Source organism: Struthio camelus, chromosome 12, assembly GCF_040807025.1.
Source record: "Struthio camelus isolate bStrCam1 chromosome 12, bStrCam1.hap1, whole genome shotgun sequence".
NCBI classification, from domain to species: Eukaryota; Metazoa; Chordata; class Aves; order Struthioniformes; family Struthionidae; genus Struthio; species Struthio camelus.
This window is the reverse complement of record NC_090953.1, coordinates 4,193,573-4,216,263: the sequence shown is the minus strand read 5'-3', so window position 1 is coordinate 4,216,263 and position 22,691 is coordinate 4,193,573. Positions and strand designations below refer to the sequence as shown.

At 55.3% G+C, this 22,691-nt stretch overlaps 1 protein-coding gene across 4 annotated transcripts in view; it reads left to right on the top strand.

Annotated features, from left to right (window-relative positions):
- PLEKHO2 (pleckstrin homology domain containing O2) overlaps positions 1–22,691 on the top strand; it is a 96,350-nt gene that overhangs the window by 56,349 nt on the left and 17,310 nt on the right. The window contains exons 2-4 of one of the 4 annotated variants that reach the window (XM_068958717.1): positions 8,126–8,155; positions 14,021–14,173; positions 21,128–21,244. In XM_068958717.1, the coding sequence (XP_068814818.1) occupies positions 8,147–8,155; positions 14,021–14,173; positions 21,128–21,244 (279 nt within the window). In that variant the 5' untranslated portion in view covers positions 8,126–8,146. Of the gene's footprint in view, positions 1–1,209; positions 2,037–8,125; positions 8,156–11,682; positions 12,168–14,020; positions 14,174–21,127; positions 21,245–22,691 lie in introns of those variants that run through there. The other 3 variants (XM_068958716.1, XM_009681194.2, XM_009681195.2) reach the window with 3 other exon arrangements.

The window sequence follows — 22,691 nt, the reverse complement described above, 5'->3', positions numbered from 1 at the left end:
CCACGTCTCCTGGGCAAGCGCCACTCGTAAGGCCACCAAAACTGAGCCGTGCGCGGACAACCTCGGAGAGAAGGCGGCGGTGCCCGCGGGGGCTCCCGCCCTGCGCTGCTTTCGCAAACGCGGTGTTGCCGGGCCGGGGGACCAACGTGCCGGTGTGGGGGGGGGGCTGCAAAGCAGGCAGAAAAACCAGGAAAAGCTTTCTTTCCCTGCCGTGCGTTCGCCCCAGAGGGTCCTTGGGGGGCAGCAAACCCGTCGCGAGGGGTGGCGGGGCCCGAGCACGCGGGGCGCGTGGGGGCTCGGGGAGGCCGGCGGCCCCGGGCGGCAGCCGGTGTGCGCGGCAGGCACTAGGTGGGGATGGCAGCACGCCGATGCAGCCCGGCCGCCCGCCGAGCCGGGAGAGGAGGAGCGAGGGGCGCCGGCAGGGAGGAAGGCCGGGGAGAACAGGAGCCGCCGTGCGGAGCCGCGTCCCAGCGGGCTGCAGCGCCCCGGAAAGCAGAGGACCGATGCACTGAGCTGAGAGGGGCTGAAGGAAAAGCGTGCAAGGGAGGGGAGAGGTGTGGGATGCGACCCGCAGCATCGCAAGGATGCGAGAAACAGCAAGTTCCTCGCCAGCCCGGCTGGGCCGCCGCGACGACGCTCTTGCAAAGGCCACTGTTGCCTGAAAGTCCCATCCCAGCAGCCAGCCCCGGCTCCCCGGGGACACAGGTGCCACCCGGGAGAAATGCAAGTTGCTCGGCCTCGACCCTGCTTCCCCGACGGGGGAGGCAAAGGGAGCTGAAGAGCTTCGTTGCAGGTCTCGAGGCTTGGTGCTCTGCACACCCCAGGCACCGGCGCTCCACGAGACCACTAACGACGGCGGCCGGGGGGGACGCGCGCCTGAGCTGGTCCCAGGCAGAAGCAGCGCAGCGAGGCAAAACGCTCCTTTTTTTAACAGCAAGAGAGCCCAGTCCGGGCTGCAAAACGGCATTTGCAAATGTCACTTGACTTAATGAGCCGACGTTCGCAAGCCCGTATCGCCGGAGGACAGTAAGGGCGCACGTATCATCCTAAAGGGGGAAAAACAAACACACCAAAAACCCCAAATAGCCCAAACCCTGGCAGAGCAGAAACTAATTTGCCAAGTTCACCGCCTGGAGCAAACGGCGCACGGACGCGTCCCAGCCTTTCCGGCCGGAGCGGGCCGGGCCGGGCCGCGCGCGGCGGCATCCCGCGCCCGGCACCCCGGCCAAGGGGCAATTCAGAGCCGGCAGCCGCTCTTCCCGCGGAGCGACGCCGAGGCTCAGGCGGGGCGAAGCGCCCTCTCCCCGCAGCAAACCCCGCCGGCAAGGGAGAAAGCCCCGCTGCTCGCAGGCGAGCCCCGTCGGAGCAGAGGGCTCGCGGCCCCGGGGCGGGCAACGGCGATTCGGGAGGCGGACGGCGCCTCTGCCTCGGGTCGTGGCTGCAGGTTTTAACGAGCTGTGGGTTTTAACGAGCTGCTCACGCCTCGGGGCCGGCGCGCTCTGAAACCTCCCCGCTACCCCGGCTAAAATTAAACACTGGAAAGCAAGGGCTGGGATGCTGACGCCTGGATTTCATGTAGCTGTAGATGAAGAGAAAACATCAACCGCAGCCTGTTTGCATTTGCTGTTGCAGCACGGCCACTTCCTTTGCTATTTCGGAGGCAGCGCTGAGGCCGAGGCGCGGCGGTGCTGGTGGCCACGGGCGCCTCCGGCTGCGGGCGGCGCGGGTGGAAACGCTGTTTGAGGCAGGGGGACTTCTTTGGGGTTTTTTCCTGCCACCCGGCACTTGAAGGACCTGCCCGTGAGCGCTGGGAGCTTTCAGGTGCTCCGCACTCAGACCGCGTTAGCGCTGCTCCAAGTGCAGCTCCCGCGAGAAGTCGGATTAACCCGTTCCCTGCTTTCTGCACGATGAGACTGCTTCCCACCCCAGGGCTTTCGGGCTGTTCTACCCGAAAAGCCTCCGATTTACGGGCTTGCACAAGTGGAGGGCTCTCGCCTGCGGAAGTCAAGCCCTCCACCGCACAGCGGGACAAAAACGTGCGTAAAACACCTAATATTTTGCGCTTAAAGCTCTCACCCAAAATCCTGAAAGCGTTTCACACCTCCCCGACACGGCACCTTTGGCTGTGAAACCCTGAACCCGGGGTTTCCCACGGATGGGAAGGTCCCCGCGCGCTGGGCCATCCCACCGAGGCAACGCGAGAGCCTCCACCCGAGCCGGGAACGGGCCCCGGAGCCCAGGTCCAGCCCCAAAAGCGCGCCTTCGCCCCCGAGAGCATCGCCTCTCCCTCCCGGGCTTCCCGGCAGGGAAGGAAGCGCAGCGGCACGCCGGGTCGGTGCTGCGCGGTTTGCTGCCCTTCGAGGCCACCACGAAGCCCACGGCGGCCCCACGCGCTCCTGCCCGAGCGGCCCAAGGAGGAGCCCAGCTTTTACCAAAGGCGGAGCGGGGCCGAGCCCCGGGGCCGGGGAGGGACAGGGACCCGCTGGCCCAGCGGGGTCGGTGGCCCGGGACCGCAGGCGCCCCTTCCCTCGTGTTTCCTCTCCCCGCTGCGCTTGCGGAGATGCCGGTGCCGGTGGAGGATTGGGGCCCTTCTTCCAACTTCCAGGCTAAATTTATTCCTGTCCAGTTTTAGCCTCATTTGTTCTGGTGCCAACATTGTCTTGTAGCTGAAATAGCTCATCTCCCTCCCCGGTGCTTCCCCCCGATGTATTAATAGCGAGCAGGCAGCTCCTCTCCCAGCCCTTATTTTGCAAACCCAAACAGCACACATTTGGGGAGGGGTTTTGTTTTTTTTTTTACATCAAAAAACCTAAGAAAATAAAGCATCGCCAGCTGACTCCGCGATGCAGCACGTGCGAACCCAGCCCGCGCCGAGCTCCCCCCATCGCCGCGGGGCCCTTCGGGGTCACCCCGGCCGGGGCCGGACTCGGCGACCGAAGCCGTTCGGATAAACCCCTGGGCTCGAGGCACTGCCACGCCGCAGCGCAGGGGGATGAGCCGCCGCGGAGAGCTGTTTTCCATCGCGCCGGGGCAGCGGCGGGACGGCCAGCAGCAGCCAGGTTTCCTGGCACCGGTTCCCGCGCTGATGGCCAGGGCGCATGAGCTGTTTTCCTCCTTTGCACACAGTTTCCACTCGAACTCTGCAGAGATTTTGACCTGTTCCATCACCCGCTGGCCCCCTTTTGAGCGGGACGATATTTTTAAGCATGCAGCCGCTTTGCCAGGAAACATGATCTTGGCGATCCCCAAAAGCGGCAGCATTAGGTCAAACGCTCCAGCTTTGCTCCGGCGGGGGCAGAGGACCGGGGCTCCCGGGGAAGGTGCGGGAACGGGGGCCCACGCGCAGCCTCGCGGTCGGGCAGAGCGAGGCGGGTTGGAGGCGAGGAGCAGGTACCGCGGATGAAGCCTCTGCAGCCAGGATCAAGGTTCGCGGCTGCAGTGCTGGGAAAGGCAGGAGCAAAAGGCCGGGAAAGAGCCGGCTGCAATCTCGAAAAGAGGTGAGCAGCGAGGAGCAGCGGCTCGCTCCGTGCTTCATTTCGGCCTCCCGCAGAAAAATCAGCCCAGACCCCATAGCACATCTTCCAAAATCCTCACGCGCGGTGGGAGCGACGGCTGAGATCCCAGGGCAAAGGAACAAGGAATCGCTAGGAAGTATCAGACAGCAGAATAAATCAGAATATCGATTTACACATAAATATTGATTTAACCCCGTCTGCTGCTTCCCTGCGCTCCCCGCACGCTCGTCCGAGTGACGGACGACCTCGCTGCAGACAGTCCCAGAGGTCAGCTAGTGCCGAGGGCTGGCGGGGCGTGCACGCGGCCGCCTGTCGCGGGAATCGCCCCGTCCCCGGAGCCTGCTGGCGCTGGCCAAAACCAGCGGGTCGCCACGTACCCGAATGCAACGCTGCTCCTAAAACACCGCTGCTGCAACCCTGCTCCCGCTCGTCGGGCTTTCCCGTCCAGCTTGCGTGGACGCAGCCTCCTGGGCTGGCAGGTGGCGCCGACATAGCCAGGAGCAGGATTTGGCCGGGGCAGGGCAGCAGCGCACCCGAGGGTGCCGCCTTACCCCAAATTCACTCGCCCAGAAAAAAACCTCTTTTTTTTTTTGGTCGCTGCTGGGAACACCTGGGACGAGCGAGAGCGGCGCAGGGCAGTTCGGAGAGCGAAGCGGCGCTGGCCGCGGGGCGAGGAGCTGCGCGGGGCGCGTGGGGCTTCGAGAGACGCGGGCCCCCACGAGCAGCGAGCGCTGCCACAGCCTCGGATGTCGGCCGCGCGTTGACCCGGAGCCGCGCGCACCCGGCTTACCGGACGCGTCGCCCGTCCCGACCCAGGTCCGGACACGGCCGGCCCCGGGACGCTGGCAGTGCCGCGCCGCGGGTCCAGCCGCTGCGCCCCAGCCAACCCGTGGCTGCACCGGAGCGGGGTCACTGGTGGAGGCTGGTTGCAATAGAAATTAGAAGGAAATCACAAGGCAGCGCTGTTAAACCCGTGCTTAACTTCCTCCCGCAAAGCCTCCTCGCGTTGCTGTAACTCAGCTAGCCGTAAGACAACCTGCAACGCTCCTCTCCCCGCTTTCGCCCCGCGATCGCCTCTCCCGGGCTTTGGGATTCGCTTTGCCGCCAGATAAGCTAAATTAAGACCATGCGCTTGCATTTTCAGCGTGCTTAAAGGGGGCGAGGATTTCGGTAGCTGGTCGCCCCGGTCCGGCGGCGGTGGGGACGCGCACCCGGCACGCCGCTCTCCCGGCATCGCAACTCCTTAGCCTCCTCCTCCTCCTCCCTGCTGATGAGCAGATAACGCCGCAATTACCCTAACGAGCTCAAAGCGCTTTACGAAGCCCGGCGCTAATGAACTCGGCTTGGAGACGCCCGGGAGAAGCGTTATTGCCATTGGACACGGCGGGAAACGAAGGCGCCAAGAGCCCGAGTGACTCGGGCAAGGTCACGGGGAAGACCATCCCGCGCTGGACGCGGGCAGAAGACTCCTCGTTATGGGGAGCAGGGAAACGCAGGCAGGGCGACGGGCTGGCGACCACGGCGCTCTCCTGCTGTGGCCGGCGGGACGGGTTTGCCGAAGCCCTGGCAGCCCGCGGCCGCCCGGATTCGGGAAGCGCCTTGGCGCAGCTCCCGGCCGACTCATGCTGCGCGGGGGAAGCCGGAGGGACTGAGGTCCGTTTCCGTCTCGGCCTTGCGATTGGCCCCTCGAAGCCACGCGAGCGCTGTTACGGCCGCGTTTTGCACGATCCCAGATGCCGAGCCGCGGGGCGCGAATGGAGGATGCCCTTGGCGTGCTGTGGAGGGGTTAAAGTGGGAAGCTACAGAAGCCTGGCTAAAATACCGATTCCTTCAAAAATTCATGTGATGGCGGCGGGCAGCCTCCGGCGGTGCCCGCCGGCAGCTCGCTGCTGTCCCCACGCACCCGCCGGCGGACGCGGCAGGCGAGTTCGGACTGCTCTAGCTCGAATCACCGATTTGACTATTTGGAGAATTAAGCAAAGGGAACGGCTCCGTGATTTCAAGCCCGCACCCGTCTGATGTTACGCAGCGGAGAACTGCCCCGGACTCGGCGACAGCTCCGAGTTACGACGGCGATCCCTAATCTTCTGGTCAAATCTTTCAAAGGAGCCTGGTGTGAAAGACGGATGAGAATCTGAAACGCTCGAACGCTCACAACCAGCCGGATGCTCTCCAGGCTTCCCCGTGCCGCTGCCTGCACTTATATCCCTGCTTTCCTTGCACAGCGTCGCTATGAGCCGCGGGAGAAGGAGCCTGGGAGGCCACGGAGAGCGTTTACGCAACAAGGGTGTCACCTCGGAGAGCCTCGGCCAAACCCAGCGCTCCGCCGATGTGAACACGCCGTCGGTGTCTTTTTTTCTAATTACCGCTAATAACTATTTGCGCGTCGTTATCCTCAGGAGCTCCTGGATCAGCTCCGGCCGTTCTCGCACGCTGGCAGGAGCAGGACGAGAAGAGGGCTCGCGCCCAGGGGCCCGCTGCAGAGCCGAGCCGCGCGGCGACCGACGACCCGCCGCCGCCGTTAGCTGGAACCTTTCAAGACCTCGTCGGCCGAGGGCGAACGCTCGAGCGCGCCCTCCGTTCCTGCCCTGGCGGATCAGCGGGCGCTTTCCACCCCCTCTGCCGCCTCGGCTCGGCCGCTCTCACCGCGTAGCTCTCAAGGCCCCGGCGCATCTTCCTGCCAGCCCGAGAAGTTTGCGGTAACTTTTTATCTTGCAGATGTGAGAAGCGCGAGCGAAGCCTTTCCTCCGGTGCCCTCCGCGGTAGCGCACACACCGGGGAGCGGAGTGAAAACTCGTTTCTGAAAGAAAAAGGCTTTTTGAGGCTAAGGCCTTGCCAAAATGGCAAGAGGAAGGCAACTAGGTTATTTTGAAGAGCGGCTAACTGCGGCCTGCTCTCACACGCGTGCTGATTTCGAGCACCAGTCCCTCTGCGCTCTGCAAGCAAGATCATGCGGGAGCTGGAAAATCCACCGGTGCTTCCGGGCCGCAGAAGGAGGCTTCATGCTTTAGGCATAGGTGCACCCAGGCCGGCCGCTCTCCGGCTCAGCTCCCGCGGCAGAGCCCCCTTCCCCGGGCCACCACCCGCCCCTCTGGAGACGGGAGACCACGGTCTGCAGGGACCTCGCTTTGTTGCAGGCTGCTGCTGGAGGGGAGCAGCCCTCCCGGACGGGTGCTCTGGCATCTTCTGCATCTCTGCTCAGCAGCCGCTGTCTGCTGGTCTGGCCCAGAGCGGTGGCAATACCTATGCAGACAGGATTCAATCTGGAGGTAACTGCGGTCAACGCTTTTCCTCTCCTTGCCTTCTCCCCCGTCTTATCTTTTCTGCTGAGAACAATGGAGGCAAGGTTTGCAGAGGGAGGTAATCTCTTTTTTTAGACTGACTGGAATAATTAGAAGAAAAACAGGCATGCTGTTGGGTACACGAGCCCTTCAGCAGGCCTGAAATAGCAGCAGAAGCCTGCAAAGCTCAACACCACCAGAGAACAATAGCTCGGAGCAGGACTAGTCGTGTTAACCAGTTCTGCCACCAGCGCCCACTTCCCAGCTGTTTATCTTGCGCTAAGGAAAAAACATCACTCCTCCACAGAGACCTGGCGTCCCGAGACCATCACGTTGCTGGGAGCCAGCCGTCACGGCCAAAGGAGCCATGCCGCCACGAGGACCCCTCTCCCTGGTCCCCAGAAAGCGGCCCGTGGCTTTGCTGTGCGCGGGCATCACGATGGCTGGAGCGCCAAAGTGGTACCCGCAAGGGATCTCTGCACCACTCAGCGCCCCGTGCCCCATCCCGCTGCCCCGGGGACCCTGCCTGACCCGCGGGAACCCTGTCCCACCCCCGGGGACCCTGCCCAACCCCTGGGCACCCTGCCTGCCCCCAGGCTCCCTGTGCCCCCAAAGGGTCCCTTCCTGACCTGCGGGAACCCTGTCCCACCCCCAGGGACACTGTCCTACCCTAGGGACAGTCTGACTCAGGGGACCCCGCTCGACCCCCAGGGACCCCGCCCGAGCCCCAGGGATGCTGTCTCCCCCTTAGGGACCCTGTCCCATCCTGGGGGTGGGGGGGGCTTGTCCCATCCCGAGGGACACTATCCCACTCCAGCATCCCCGTCAGAGCCTCAGCGACACTGTCTCACCCCAGGGACCTTGTCCTACCTCCGGGGACCCCGACCCACCCTGGGAGCCCCATGTCACGCCGGGGTCCCTGTCGCACCCCGGGGACGCCGCCCCCTTCCCGTGCCCCTGCCCGGCCGGGGCTCCCCAGCGGCAGCGCCAGCCCCAGGCGGCGCACAAGGGGGCGGCGGAGCCGGGCCGGACCGGACCGGGGCCGGGGCCGGGCTAGGCGGGGGCCGGGCCCGGGGCCGGAGGAGGGGGCATCCCCGCCTCCTCGGAGCCGCGCCGCGCTCGCAGCGCCGGAGCTGCCGGAAACCCGGCGCTGCTGCTGCTGCTGCTGCTGCTGCTGCTGCTGCTCCGCGCGAAGTTGGTGCGGAGGCGAGAGCCGCGGAGCCCGGCCCGGCCCGGCCCGGCTCGGCCCAGCCCGGCATGCCCGGCCGCCCGGAGCCGCGCCGGCGGCGGTGGAGCCCCTGAGCGGCGGCGAGGAGCGCCCGGCGGCCCCGGCCCCGGCCCCGGCCCGCCATGGAGCAAGTGAGTGCGCCGGGCCGGGATGGGACGGGCGGAGGGGCCACGGCCGCCGCTCTGCCCGGGGGCCGCTGCGGGGCGGCCGAGCCGAGCCGAGCCGAGCCGAGCCGCGGGCGGGCCCACGCGCGACCCGCGCGGAGAGCAGCCGCGGCGCCCCGCCGCGCAGCCCGGGGGGAATTTCAGCTTTGCAACGGGGCCGGGCGAGGCGGCTGGCTGCGCCGCCGCCGGGCGGGCTGCGGGGAAGCCGCTGCCCCCGCCGCCTCCGGCCTGGGACGGGTTTTGCCCGGCGAGAAAGGCAGCCGCGCTTCTCCTCTCCGCGAAGGTTTTCACGCGCGGGTGCTCCCGCCCCGACAGTCCATCCCTCCGCGGGTCGATTAAAAGGCCACCGATTTGTTAGCAAGTTCAACAAGCCGTTTTCTCCGGTCATCTGGCCATGTAATTATTTCTTCTTGCTTTCCTCAAATGAGGTTTTGCTGCTCATGCACAAAGCAGGCTCCGATAGGGCAGACTGCCTGAGGGCTTCAGGCTTCGGGAAACGTGTCTCCGGTGGCTGTGGCTTGCCTCTCCCACCCCGTCCCCTTACTTCAGCTCCCAAAATTGTGCGGCAAGAATGAGGGCTCTTTTAAAACAGGCAATGACAGTTGGGAGACTGCAAAACAGCCCAAGTTGGTAGCGACTGAAAGTTGTTATTATCCGCCGGCATCCATGAAATTAATCCACATCACCGAAACTGCTTCCAGCTGGCGTCCTCCCTCCTCGCCCTGCTAAGCAGGCGTCTGCCGGCCGAAGGGGCTTTGCGCCGGCCCTCCAGGCGGCTCGGCTGCGTCCCGGGGACCGTGGTGCGCGGATCCGCTCGCCATACGCTCTCCGTTAACGATAAATTAATCTGCCGGTGACCGCTCTCAAGAAGGGGCGGCAGATGCAGTTTCACGAGTTTCCCGTGGATCTGAGCCTTTTAGTGCTGGTGAAAGGGTTTGCTCCCGCAGGGCGGAGGGAACCTGAAGCGATAACGCGCAGGCTTGAAATAACGCATGGAGAAAGGCAGAGAAAGGGTTGAGGTCTGAGAACGCAGGTTGGCTCCTAGGAGGCATGCATGCATCAGTACGTCCTGCTAGAGATGGTGATGTGATAAACTATTTCCACTAGTTGCTTGTTTTAAATGAAGTTACTGTAACTGAGGGCAACACTTCAGTGCAGTATATGTAACTTGTAAAAACAATACCGTGGTTCAATTGGTTTGTGTGTGTGTGCGTGCGTGTGGCCGTTTTTTATTAGAAGACATGAAAAATAGGTGGTTTTGTGGGCCCTTAAAATACAGCGAAAGGAGGTCAGGGGACAGTAGAAGTAACGGCCTAATGTTGAATAAAAATAAATCGCATACCCTCTCATTTTGCATCCCTGCTGTGCTTAAAATGTAAGTGTAAACCAGGCTACAAGAGTGAAACTCATGTTTCACTTCTAATGTCACCATGATTAAATTGCAAAAATGACTTGCATGGATTGTTTTTGAGACGGATGCCTTTGGCTTCAGCCACTGACAGAATAACTCGGTTCTTCCCTCATTTATGCTGGCTCACTTGGCTAATGTCAGTGGGTTTGTTCTCATGGATTTACACCAGTGTCAGGAATGAGTCGAGCCCAAGAACATCCTCGAAAGGGTATCTGAGCTCATCTCGCCTCCAGCAGCAGGAATACCCGCATAAAGGCAAATTGACAATAGCAAATCATCTCTTTGTGCCGTGCTCCAATTTTAGGCGTGGAATCAGAGGCCGCGAGCACGGAGCGGACACCAAGCCCTGATCTCCCGGTGCCCTTCTCTGGCCAACCTCCCTCGCCAATATATTGTAGTGCCATCGCGGGGATGCCATGAGCAGGCCATAAAGATAATCCACAAAAACGTCAGACGTGTTTTCTAAGACTCTTCTTGCTTTTGCGGGAACAAACACTCATGTTGCATCACAATTTCTTTTTAATGCCCTTAACCCGTAGGCAAGGGATTACAGCAGCTGCGGCCATGTCTCGCGGTGTCCTCTGCGCGTGCGCGATGGAAGCGGCTAATGCACAAGCCCAGCTCAGGCAGTTTGACAGTGCCCTGGCACCCGGCGAGTGCAGCGTTGAGCCCTGTAAATTTATCTTGTAGCAGGGACCAGCAGACTCCAGGCTCAGGTGACTCCTGCGCAATGCGGGGGGCAGAGCGCTTTGCTCAGGGCTGGTCTTGTCTGCTGAGACCAGCAGTCTCCAGCTCATCTGCTCTTCCCTCGTCCGGGAGGCCGCAAAGAGCTCGCGGTGCGGCAGGGAACGACGGCGCCGGGCGGAAAGGCCTGGGGTGGCAGTGTGCGAGTGTCCCCGTCCCTGCAGCGTCATGCCTGCGCGGATGTAGCAGCGACAGCAACGCAGCGGCAGGTTTTACATCCTTTTCCTGCCAATGTTTGGCATGGGCAGTCTCTCTCGAAGGGGGAAGAGCTGTGTGCCTCGGCTCCCCAAGGCCGCTCGGCGGGGGAAGATGGGGTCTTAGGATTCCCGCTCAGCCCCTCTGCGGATGCTCCCGCAAAGCCCCAAGATGCTGGAGGGGGAACTGGGCCTGGTTTCTTCCCTGCGTGCTGGCTCCTAGTACAGGCAGAGGCCGTTTAACCCAGAGCAGGAAGTCCTGCAACGTTTCGGAGAAGAGCTGCTGTCTCCAAGCCTGAAACGTTCGAGCGAGCGGGCGAAGGCAGCGGGAGCCTGGTGGGAGCACGGGCTGTGCGACGAGCCCTCGTGTAACTGCGCGGCTCCGTCTCGCCCAGCAGAAGTGCAGGCGTGAAAATAAACTCAAACGGTCGGCAGGGCAGGTCGGTTTTTGAGAAGTGAACGGGCTGCCTCTTTGCAGTGAGTACTTTTATTTTAAAACCACCAAAGACGAGGTAGTTTTCACTCTGCAGGGCAAAGTAACAGGTCACAGATAGACATTCGCCACGTGTTTTCTCGTAGCCTTTCTGCCATCTGCTAGGTGGGGAAAAAACAGTAAAAATTCATCTACAAAGCAAAAAAAAAAAAACCCCTAAGCAGTAAAAGCATTTGGGAATAACAGAGTGCTTGGCAGCTGTTGGTCTAGAGTCACTAAACTCTTTGCACAGCTACAGCCATGCAAAACTGCTCAGAATGAGATTGAAGTCAGTGCCCAATTATCTAAAAATGACATCAAAAGGGTGCTCAATCAGGAAATCAACAGGTCTATATTTGTGCAGCAATTGATGTTTGCTGAAGTAGCAGATGACAACTGAATTCAACTTCCTGGCAACCTAAAAAGTTATGTTTAAAAAAATACAGTACCTTTCATTTCCCGGAAAACTTGTTCATGTTTTGTCATCCTGTATTGTGGTCTTTTCAAACCCACTGAGTACAACTGAAGCAACTTCTATAAAGTGCACCAAGCAGATTTCCATATGATTTACGCTAGCTGATATGCAATTTGTTTGCATTTCTTTTTCTCAGTCTGCACCTGTTGCTCCCTGCAAAAGTCAAGCCTTTCAAAACCTTCCTGGAGAATGGAATATCCAGTGCATTTAACCTGTTTTCCTCTATACGTTGGTGCAAATTCCCCCATCAGAGCAACAGCTCACCCAAACGGCAGCTGCTGTCCAAGGGCGTGTTCGATGGGAGTCCTGTGCATGAAAACAAATGTGCTAGCGAGGCTTTCCCTGCCAGAGGGCTGGTGCTGAGTTTCTGGCACTCGTCTGTACGCACTCGCTCCATCCCTGCTCCCTTCTGGCCATGGGAGTGTCCAGCGTCGACTCTGCTGCACATTGGATTTCCTCATGTTATGAAACGTGGTGTGAGCCACAGCCGCTCTGGTTCAGTCTGTTTGTTTTTTTCCTGCGAGGAAAGGTTGCATCCAGCAGCTAGCAAGGACCGTCTGGGGATGGCTGGGTCCCACCTTTGTCGTGCGTCCTCGTCTGGTGATAACGCTCACCTGCTATTACAGACAAACAGAAGTGGCATGTCCCAAGGGGACGTGGAAGAAACCAAGCCCGGGATAACGGTGCGGCTCCCTGCAAGGCGCTGGAGGATTTGGGGTCGGCCCCCTCTTAAGAGTCACAAGTTTGGCGAGGCGGTTTTGTAAGGGGATTTGGCTGAGCTGGAGGCAGCGAGGGATTCCCCTGGGAAGGGGCTTACATGGGGCCAGCGCGCCAGCAGCGGGGTGCTGCAAGCAGCGGGGCACTCTGAGGGAGGCGAACGCGGGAGCCCGCTTGTGCAAAGACTTCTTCCAGCGCACCGGAGGGGAGGAAACCTTTCGCATTTCACTGAGCCTGCTGGTGAAGTCAGTCAGCTAAGAGGGCTGTGCTCGCCCCCCCACCCCGTCTCAGGTTTCCTTTGTCCATTTGAAGAGACTATTGACACTGGATAGTTCTGATTATTTTTTAAAGCAGGAAGGTCATACTCTCCCATTTTAATCAGGCCTGGAAAGCCAGCAGGCTCAAAATGCAGAGCGCTGGGGACATTCAGGTCTCCCCATGCTCCTTGCAGGTGGTTTGCAGGAAAGGAAAACAAAACCCACCGTACTCTGCACTAGAGCTGCTGGGCCTGAGCAGTCAGTACCACTGCACCTCTGTGCTCACAGCCAGCAGTTTCTGGCTCCTTGCCCAGCAGCACGTCACAAAGCGAGGAACTAAACCCAGTGCATAGACAAGAGCAGCGCAAAGGCTAGAAAATGTGAACGGTCATCGGCATCTCTTCAGCCGAAGCAGAGTAAGGCCATGCAGCCAGTGCTGGGGCAGTGCTTTTGCTCCTTGCAGTCCGTGTCCTGTGCATGGGGAATAGCTGCAAAGAGGAGGCACGACGCGCTCCAGAGCAGGGACACCACAAAGCCAAGGAGATAGGTGGCTTCTTGGGCCGTGGTGAGCCAGCCCGGGCCTGGCACTGACTCCAGCAGGAGAATCCACTCAGACTGTGGTCAAGGACTGGGGAAGGGAAAAGGGAGGCAAGAGAGAGGTTCACGGCAGCTGAGGGAGGGAAGGGGGTCTTGGCTGGCGATGGCTGTAAAATACCTTGGACAAAAAGCAGTGTTGGTGCCACCTTCTCTGGCAGTGCTTTCCGCTGCATAGAGCCACAGAGGAGCCTGTGTGCAGGACCACAGGCAGGGCCAGAACATGTTAGTGCTACCGTGATAAACTCCTGGCCCTGAGGCTGTACAGCTGCCCAGAGCAATGGGTCTGGGGCAAACCTGTGTCGGTTGTGAGAGTCTCGCAGTGCCATTGTAACCGAAGACAGGCGAAGAGCAAAGCAGTTGTGTGTGTGTGTGGACAGCGCAGGCTGCAGTGCTTGTGTGCGTGCAGGGCAGGAGCGGCCAAGCTCTGGGTGCAAAATGAGACCTATAGGAACTTGCCCAAGTGATCGTGGGCCAAAATACGAGTGGTGCCGCTGACTCCAATGGAAGCAAGATCCTTCCCCTCAGAGATTCAGGGTTTGTCAGAGCGCTTGGGGAGCAAAGCTGAGAGGAGGCTGGTGGTCTTCCAGGAGCCTCTAGAGTACCTTTACGGAGAGAGGAGCAGAGACCCGCAGGGAGCAAAGAAGCAGGGTGGACTTGCTGCCATCCTAAGTCCCCCCGGGTCAGCCAGGCTCCATGTCCGTTCCCCAGTCTTGTCCCAAAGGTCTGGCTCTGGCTCTCGGGAGGGACCCAGCTGAGTTCTCCTCTCCCTTGCAGAAGTTTTCCCTGGAAAATGGCAGTCTGGTCCCACATTTTTCCCCTGGTGATCTGGTAAGCATGGGGAGGGACCGCGCATGGTAGGTGCTGAGTTCTTCCTGGGGAGGCTTTCTGAAGATCTTCACTAACTGGATGGAAAGTGCTTTTAACAGAATTCCTTCTCCCTTCTGCTTTTCCTGGTGTCCTTGCAGGATACAAAGGAGGACGTTGCAGAGAACCCAAAATCCACTCCAACCGCAGAGAAATTTGGCTGGATTAAGAAAAGCAGTGGGGGACTCCTGGGATTGTGGAAGGATCGTTACATTCAGCTGCACAAAACACAGCTAGTGGTGTACGAAGATGAGGTATGGTCACAGCTATCGTGTCCTCGAAAAGGAAGCAGGATCAGGCCTTGGCAACACACATTCCTGGGTTTTTCACTCTTCCCTCCAGCCCATTCCTTTCAAGTGGGCTTCTCCAGATATCTCCAGGAAGGTTAAATGGTATGAAGAGGAGACAGCTGCTGCCTTTTAGAGTATATTATACATCATTAATATTTTTGCCAGTAAATATTTTGACAGTGCCATTGCCAAAAAAAAAAAAAATATGGGGGCAGGGCGTCCTGTGAGAAAGCAAGCAGAGTAAAACTTTGGGAGGAAGCAGGATATGTGCTATTAGCTATTGGCGTTTAAAGGATAAAACTGCATTGTAGCAGACTGACTGCCCACCTGCTGTTGGAGTGTAGGACGGACAACCTTGCAGCTGTTTGGCACCCCTCAAGTAGCTCAAACTGCTGCTAGCCAGACTTTTCAGGGTTTCATTTACCCATTGATGGGCGCAGGGTGGGATTGTGAGTGCTTGCTGTCCTCCTTAAACAGGGACAGAGTTTGGATTTGGCTTGTCTCTTCCCCTCGCTTGAGCAAGCCAGTACTGAGCGAAGGACCCCTGGGAGCCTTGTCCTTGACTTCCCTGGATAAATTGCATGCCTTAAGTTCACGGCCTCGTTTAGAGCTGTTTTCAGTCAAATGAGAAATAAGAGCCAAGCCAAATCTGTCTTGCGTCTTCATGCAAGAAGAATGAAAAGCGCAGGGCCAGTCCTGCGTGGCTACAGCGAGACTGTTTGCAAAGGTGAGTAATTCTGGAGGCCAGCTCTCAGTCCTGGGGTTAAATGCAGCTTCTGCAAGAGCGGAGTCAGTCCCAGAGGCCCTTGAAGCAAGAAATTACATTGCAAACCACATAGGCTGCAGCCAAGAAGGATTTGAGATAGGGGCAGATAGGCCTAAGCCTTGCCGGTACACAACCAGAAGGAACTTCTGGGTTGAAGGATGTGCGTACGTTCGGAGAAGCGTCAGGATGAGGCAGCGTTTCTCACTATCTGGCTGCACAGGGACTGTGGGCCTGTGTGGTGTCTAACACAAGGGAATCTGGGTCGTTCGTGGGCATCAGGATGATACAAAAGCAAAATCATGTAAAATTTCTGTGCTATGTGTCAAGGGAACAAGAATGGGGAAATATTTCAGCAGTTGCATTGCTGCGATGGTTTCAGGAACAACAGGACTGACAAATGAGTTTGGTTCTCTTTTTTAAAAAAACATTGCATTGCCTAATATGGAAGATTTGTTATAAGCAATGTAGGTTAAACAGTATTGCCTCCTCCCATACACTGAGCCTGCTCTCCCCAAATCCCAAGCCTTTCCAGAGGAGCTAGTTCTTGGTTCTGAAATGTCATGAGGAGTGCAAGAATAATGAAATGAGAAGTCAGAGTCAGGTGATGATGGTAGCTTGGAAAACAGGCAAAGTGGTGGGGGGTTTCCAGAGCAGAGAGATAACAGCCTTCTCTTGCAAACCGTTGACTCTCTGCAGATTACTTTCAAGTGCCCTGGACACCTGTTGACCAGCTGAAGCTCCACGAGCTCACAGATTCAAATCTGTAAACAGGACACAGGCTTTTTTAAGGGCATGCCTTTAAAAACAAGATGTATGGAGGTTCTCATTACCACAAGGGGAAAGGCAGCTTTTAAAGTAAGATTCATCTTCACAGACATTCAGAAGAAGGAACAATCCCAAGTACTTAAAGGGTTATTTTATTATCTCAACAAGGAAAATGGCATTTGTAACAACCAGGCATAATGTTTTCTCGTAGCCTGCGGATTGTGGTAACATCCTGTAATAAATTGCGTCTCTAAGCTTGCATAGCTACAAGGTCCCATTATTGTAAATAAGGGATCATGTTAATATCTATAGGCTATTAAACTGGCTTACAGTGAAGTCAAATATGTTAGGAGAGGAAATTGCTACAAAATTATCTGGTAGCACAATAGGATAGCATGTGATTGTGTAGGCTTACTGCAGGAAAACTGAAGGAAATGGCAATTTTCTGTACTCAGGAGGGGTCCCGTTACCACAGAAGTGAAGCAGTTCATGTTTATTACTGTATTTATCTTTCAGTAGCATGCTGGTTGGGGCAGCGTTGCTGTCTACTTTACAATTGGGGAACTAAGGCTTTGAGAGAAGTGACTTGCCCAATGTCAAAGGAGAGTCTGTGGTGCAGTCTGCCATGGTGGCTTTACTTCTGGATGTCAGACTGCCATTTTTATCACTGGACCTTCTTCTTCACATACCTTTATTGCTCTTTGGGACGCTGGAGACAGGTGCAGCTCCCCGGAGTGCCGTCAGGCTGAAACATTTTTAAATGGTATTGTTCAGTGCTTGCTGAATTGGAGGTTAGCAGCCCTAGAAAAAGAAAGGAGAGAAAGCACTGGGCAACAGAAATACAAGCTCCCTTCTGCATGCATCCTAAGCCAGACCTAATGGGGTTAAATGGGTGGTCAGCCTCCATGTGCAAGGGCAGGTTTACAGGCTGAGTATTACAATTGGACTGAGCCCATCAGATTTCCAGGAACTGAGCTAGAGACTTGGACATGTTGTCCTTTTATCAGTCCCTTGCGTAGTCGAACCCTTCATGAAGAGGTGTTAATACTGCCTTTAGAGTTGTTTCGTATGCAGGCATGCTTGTCGCACTTGTTTATGCACAAGGCTGGCTTATTAGCTGAAGTCTGTGTGTGCAAAATAAGAGGTGAGGAGAAGGCCAATGAAGATGCAGGCAATAATGTACAACTGTGTCACTGCAAAGTTGTGCCTGAGCCTAGCACAGATGCTGTGTTTTAGCATCATCAATAGCAATCTCCTGGAATGTGCTTCTGCCCAGCTTAGACGCATGTTCCCCATATTGCATCTGTTAGTCAGGCTTTTGGTTGGTTTGTTTTCAAGTGTAGCTACCTCCTGAAGGCAAATTGCAAATAGCTATTGTGTTGCATGGAACAGATGGTGGGTGAAAGTCCGTGTACCTTACTGTGCTTCAGGTTTCACTCAGCTGATGTGCTATGAAGTTAGGTGTATTTCTTCTTATTGGCTGAGGCTCCCTCTACCAAACCCTACACCTGCACCCTCATGTAAACTAAGACTCGGTCAAGCAAGAAAGATGTCTGTATGATGTACATGTTACATACCCAAATGTCAGGAAAAGATGTACCTGCACACATACATACAGCTCTGTGGTGTTCAAACACTGAGGAAGCTGTTCAGAAATCTGTGATAGGCCTGTTGTGTGCAGACCCGCACAGAGCTAAACAGGCAGGTTATTTTGTAATGGTCTTTTGGGGGGATGTGCATATTCTCGCCAGAATAAAAATTAAGGCTGCAGAACTACAGAGGACATCTGAAAAACAGGCAGTCCTATGCAGAGAGGATAAACAGATCAATATCCTCACTCCATGGATTAAAGAGCATCAGGCTTTTTGAATTGTGTGTTGTTGGGTTGGTTTCTTTCCTAAACAGTGCAGATAGTGGTTAGGGTATTTTAAAATGTGTACTGTTTGACGAAGAAAAGAAACTACTAGGCAAAGAGTTTACTAGAGACCAGGGGATTCACTCAATATTTGGCTTCCTCTACTATCTCCGTTTCTCCATTGGTAAAGGGATAGCAATTTATACCCAAGTATAAGTTATTAAAATGCTTTGAGATCCTCAGATGGAGAAGGAATGTATTATTTCAGGCAGTCTAGACATTTTGTAGTGCATGGAGGGTCAAAGCCATTACTGTGAAGAGGTCTTTTCTTGTTGGAAACTTTACTTTCAGCTGAATAAAAATTTCTGTGGGTTGTGTCTCTCTTTTTCACAACTCTTCATCTGAGAAACTGTAAGTTTGCCAAGAAGCCCTTGAAAAGCTGAAGTCTTGCTGTTGTTGTTTTCAACAAACAATGACAATTCCTTGTGGAAAAGTTCCTTTTTTCCCAACCTAACTGTTTTTATGATTCTTTGGTTATGCACATGCATTAATATGTAAAGATATTCAGTAATTTTCTTCTGAATGGCCAAACAAGTGAGACACTTAAAGGCACATACTTGTTTAAGTGTCTGCCCCTGAATAGCTAATGGAAATTTTTCTGAATTAAATCGTGAATGTAGGTTTTTCTGTACCAGGATTTTAAGTGACTTATTGATTGTCCCTTACAGCAAGTAGAAGAGCAATTTAGAAAACAAGCCCTCCCATCTGTAGAAGAAAAGAGAAAGGAGGCCTGAAGGGAACTCGCCATTCCCTGCTCACCTCTCTGTAGAGCAACCGCAGGGTGGTGGGTGGAGAGCGACCGCAGGGTGGTGGGAGAACCTCGGAGATGCGCTCCGGTAGGAGGCAAGCCCGCTGAGCTGAACTCAACCTTTGTGTCTTATTGCAACGTAAAACAATTTGCTTTAACTTCCTCAGGATACCAGAGACCAAATTGACTAGGAGCTTGTCTAGAACATGTGCCTGAGCCCTGCTTGTAGGGGCAGGGCTCTGGAAGTGACCTTGGCGCTGGCTTATGCTGAGCCTCCTCTGGGTCCCAGGAGGTCGGAGGGACCTGCAGGGCTGCGGCAGCCCCTTGGGTCGTTATCTATCATCTCAGTTGTGCAGGGTGGATATAAAGGATCTCTTTGTGACCCAGACAGGCGCACAGAGAGGGGCTAGCCACTTGCCAAGGGTGAACCACCGACAGAAGCCCCATGCTGGCATTCCATGAACTTAGAAGCTTTTCCTTTGCCTCATACATAGGTTTTTTTTCTTCTTTGGCTGCTCTCTCCCTGCCTTCCCCACAGAGGGTAACTTGAGAAGTTTGTGTCTCTGCGATGAAGGAGCCATAGCTTGCAAAGATAGCCAGTGTCCCTGGGCGGCAGGGTCCTGCACATCTCCATCCGTGCTGGCTTCACTCCCTGGCCAGGGCGTAATCCCCAAAGCCTCCCCAGGAAGGAGAGGGACAGCTGAAAGCCGAGACAATGTCATGGCACAGTCACAGCTGTCTAACCTGCCACGTCCTTCTTGTCCCCTAGCTCCGTCACAGCGCACGGCTGCTCTTAGGAAGCGGAGGACTGCTTGCATGGGATCAGAGGGAAGTTCCCCATCCAAGAGGCAGGAAGGATGGTGTGGACAAGGAGGGTGACACAGAGCCACTGCCTCTGTTGGGTGCAGAGCTGCTCTCCAAGCACGAGGAACGTTGCAGGAGACTTGTGCTGGTTTCCCGTCAGAGCACTGCCAAGCCACCTCCACCCTGACCCCAGCAAACTCACGTTGGAGCTAGTAACCGCACCGGCCATGTGGCAGTGCTGTGATGTGGGCAGCCGCCCACCAAAGGCCAGGGTGAGATCACCCATTTCCAAGACATGTCTATTCCTGACTCACCCTTCTCCATCATTTGTTGGCTGGGGTTTTATTTCCATCCTTATCCTTTTGCAGTGACATTGCAATGCCAGGCAGCAGAAGCCTGGTACCTTCAAAGGGCTCAGTAATGTCAGCAGGATTTCTTCTGCCTGGTTTTACCCTCCTACTAGTATACATTCTTCCCAGTTCTCTGGTCACGTTCACCTACTCAGTGTTAAATGAAATAAGCAGTAATGTCATTAAAATAATAAACCTAAATTAGATCCAGACATCCCTGAGTGGCTCAGAACTTGCTCTGCATCCCGACATCAGCTCAGCTGAGCCCCCATCTCCAGATAGGAGGGTTAAAAAAACTGAACACAGCCTGAGCTCTGCACAGTGACTTAAATGTCAAGTGGTAAACGGAGGAAATTCCCCGCAGCCCACTTCCCTCTGAACTCTCCATTCCCTGCCTCCAGCCACACAGTAACTTCCTGGCTACGACACGTTTCCTCATCCCACACTCCTCCTCTGCTACAGTAATTGCTAAATACAAATTCATACGGGTACGAGGCGCTGGCTTCGGAGTGGAGTCCGAGCTGGGGACAGTCAGGGCCGGAGGTTTTAATTTAGGACGGTAATAGAGAGGTTCATGAGGTATGCTGACTGTAGCACTTTACTGGCAAGAGCTGCTCTGCAATCCTCACTGCGTATTTGTGTGATACTTAGCACAAAGGAGCTTTGGTTTCTTCTGGGCTACTGTGACATGAAGAATATTATCTGCTCAGTGTTATACTGCAATTCCTATTAAAGGACCTAGAGGGATGGTGCTCTGCAGCTGAAATGAGCCACGCACCCAGTGTGGAATTTTAGTTATGTTATTAGGAGGAATGAGCCAAGTTCATGGCCTGCAGTCATCAGCGGAGATACACCAGAGAGAAATATTCCCCGGTGAGACACTGTCCCTGACAGGTTTTGCTGGCTTTGTGGGACCATATTTCCAATCCTAAGCATTTTGACAGCTCAGAGCACAGCTACAAGAGAAGTGCGTTCCGGTAGCGCACGGCTCCCACCGCCCTTACTCACCCAAGGGCCAACTGGCCTCAGCTCAGCGTGTCAGCAGGGCTCAGCTCTCATCTCTGCTCTGCCACAGGCTTGGGCCATCATTTTGCCTGCCCCGTCTTCCCTATGAAAAGGCAGAATAACACCTTCATGCATTGTGGGGAGAGGGTAGTGTGACCAAGCTAAGTGAAAGCTTGGGGAGCGCTTTGAGATCCTGCCAGGAAGCTTTACAAAAGTTAAATGTGTTAGTGCAGGATGATGGGCAAAGATCTTCCTCACCTTGTTCCCAGCTGCAGATCCCTGGATGAGGCCAAGAGAGCAGACAGAGGCTAGTGTTATTGTCCACAGGATGTTATTTGCTCAGCCACTACAGACCACGAGCCACAAAACGGCCTGTAGCCTAGCCTAGCGAGTTTTTGCAGTGAGGTACCAGCCTGATTTATGGGGGGTTGCTATCTGCATGCATATTATTTTTAAGGCAAAAGAGTTTTCAGACACGTGCCATAGGAAGATATGCAGTGTTTGATGGTATACGATTGATTTCAATGCCTCTTGTTCATAATAATGTTTCATTCCCTCTCCACAGGATGAACAAAAATGCATAGAAACAGTGGAACTGGAGAGTTATGACAAATGCCAGGAGCTGCGTGCACTACTAAAAAAGAAAAACCGTTTCATTTTAATCCGCTCCCCGGGTAAGAAGGTAGGATTGCCTTTCTCTTCACCCTAAAGTCTGTCAACTCCAAAACATGCCCTCAGGCAGCTGTGCCCAGAGCAGGTGCTCTGGGAGTGAAAGGCTCTGAGATTTAGTTGTATGGCAGCCGGGAAGAAATGATCTACAATGTCAGTGGTCTGTGATGCGTAAGGAAGGCGCTACTGTCTGTCTTCTTGTGGCAGGGAAAGGGTCTTCCTCTTATTCAGCTTCTTAGGGAAAATTTTTCCTCTCGATATTTTTCCTGCCTTGTCGTTCTCTTCCTTCCGATACTCCCTGAGCAGCAGAGAATGACCATGCTCTGTTGTTCCCCTGGGGGCTGGGGGCAAGGAAGTCTCCCTGTCCCAGCCAGCGTGCCTGCAGCAGCTTTGCCTAAATTCCAGTGAAATCAGTGATCCTAATCCGTGTACTGAGACAATTCCTGGAGTTGGAACCATTGATCTGAGAAACTCCAGTGCAAAGTTGCTTGCACCCAAACAGATCATAGAAGAAAAGATGTATTTTGCAGAATTCACCAAAATCTACAATCTTAGGTTTCTGGGCAGTATCTAGTTATATGCAATACCTAATTGCCATGCTGGTGTTGCAAAAAAAATTATACATCCACCTGAGCACTGACTCTGTATGCAAGGAAACACTCGCCTTACTTCCCACGTAAGCTCTTCATCATCACACAGTTTGGAAGGTCTCCTTGATTCCTACATACAGGTTATTCATTTCAGCATCTTTATAGGCTAGGATGTTTCTGTTGTGGGTCTGAGGTATCTCACTTTGATTTACATTCTAATTTCCATGTGATTTTATTGGCCTAAGACATCTTATTCCATCTCCCCATGCGGATCTAATAGGCTGTGAAGGACAAAATATATGAATTTCCATAAGAATATGAACAGCCAAAAATGTCAACTTGCATGCATTCCCTTAGCTCCATTTTGTTTACATAAATGGAGATTGTTTAGTCATTGTTGTCATTGTTGCTTATTCTTTCATTCCAGTCACTTAGTGTTTATTCATGTAATAGTGCGTCAAGACCCCAGCTGAGTTCAGAGCATCATGTGCTAAACTTCATTCAAAATAAAACAAGGACTGTCCTGCCCCAAAACAAGCACGTGGAGTAGGGCAAGGGGTGGAGAGAGACGGTAAATGATGTTTGTTTTGCAAATGGACCCAGTCTGTATGAGGGAAAGAAGTGAAATTAGGCACCACACACGCAGTCTGCAGTAGACGGGAGATTTCAGCCCTGTGCTGGTGAGCTCCTGCCTAGCACTACATCACAAGAGCAGCGAGTCTCTCCAGTTCAGTGGAGGTTTAACATTTGTTTCACAATTTGGTTAATCACAGATATGTCAATCCTAGATCAAAAGTTTTGCCCAACTCTGCTGGGCTTGGTGGGCTTCCTAGAGGGCGATGAAGCCACTGCAATTGTCTCTGCTGAAGC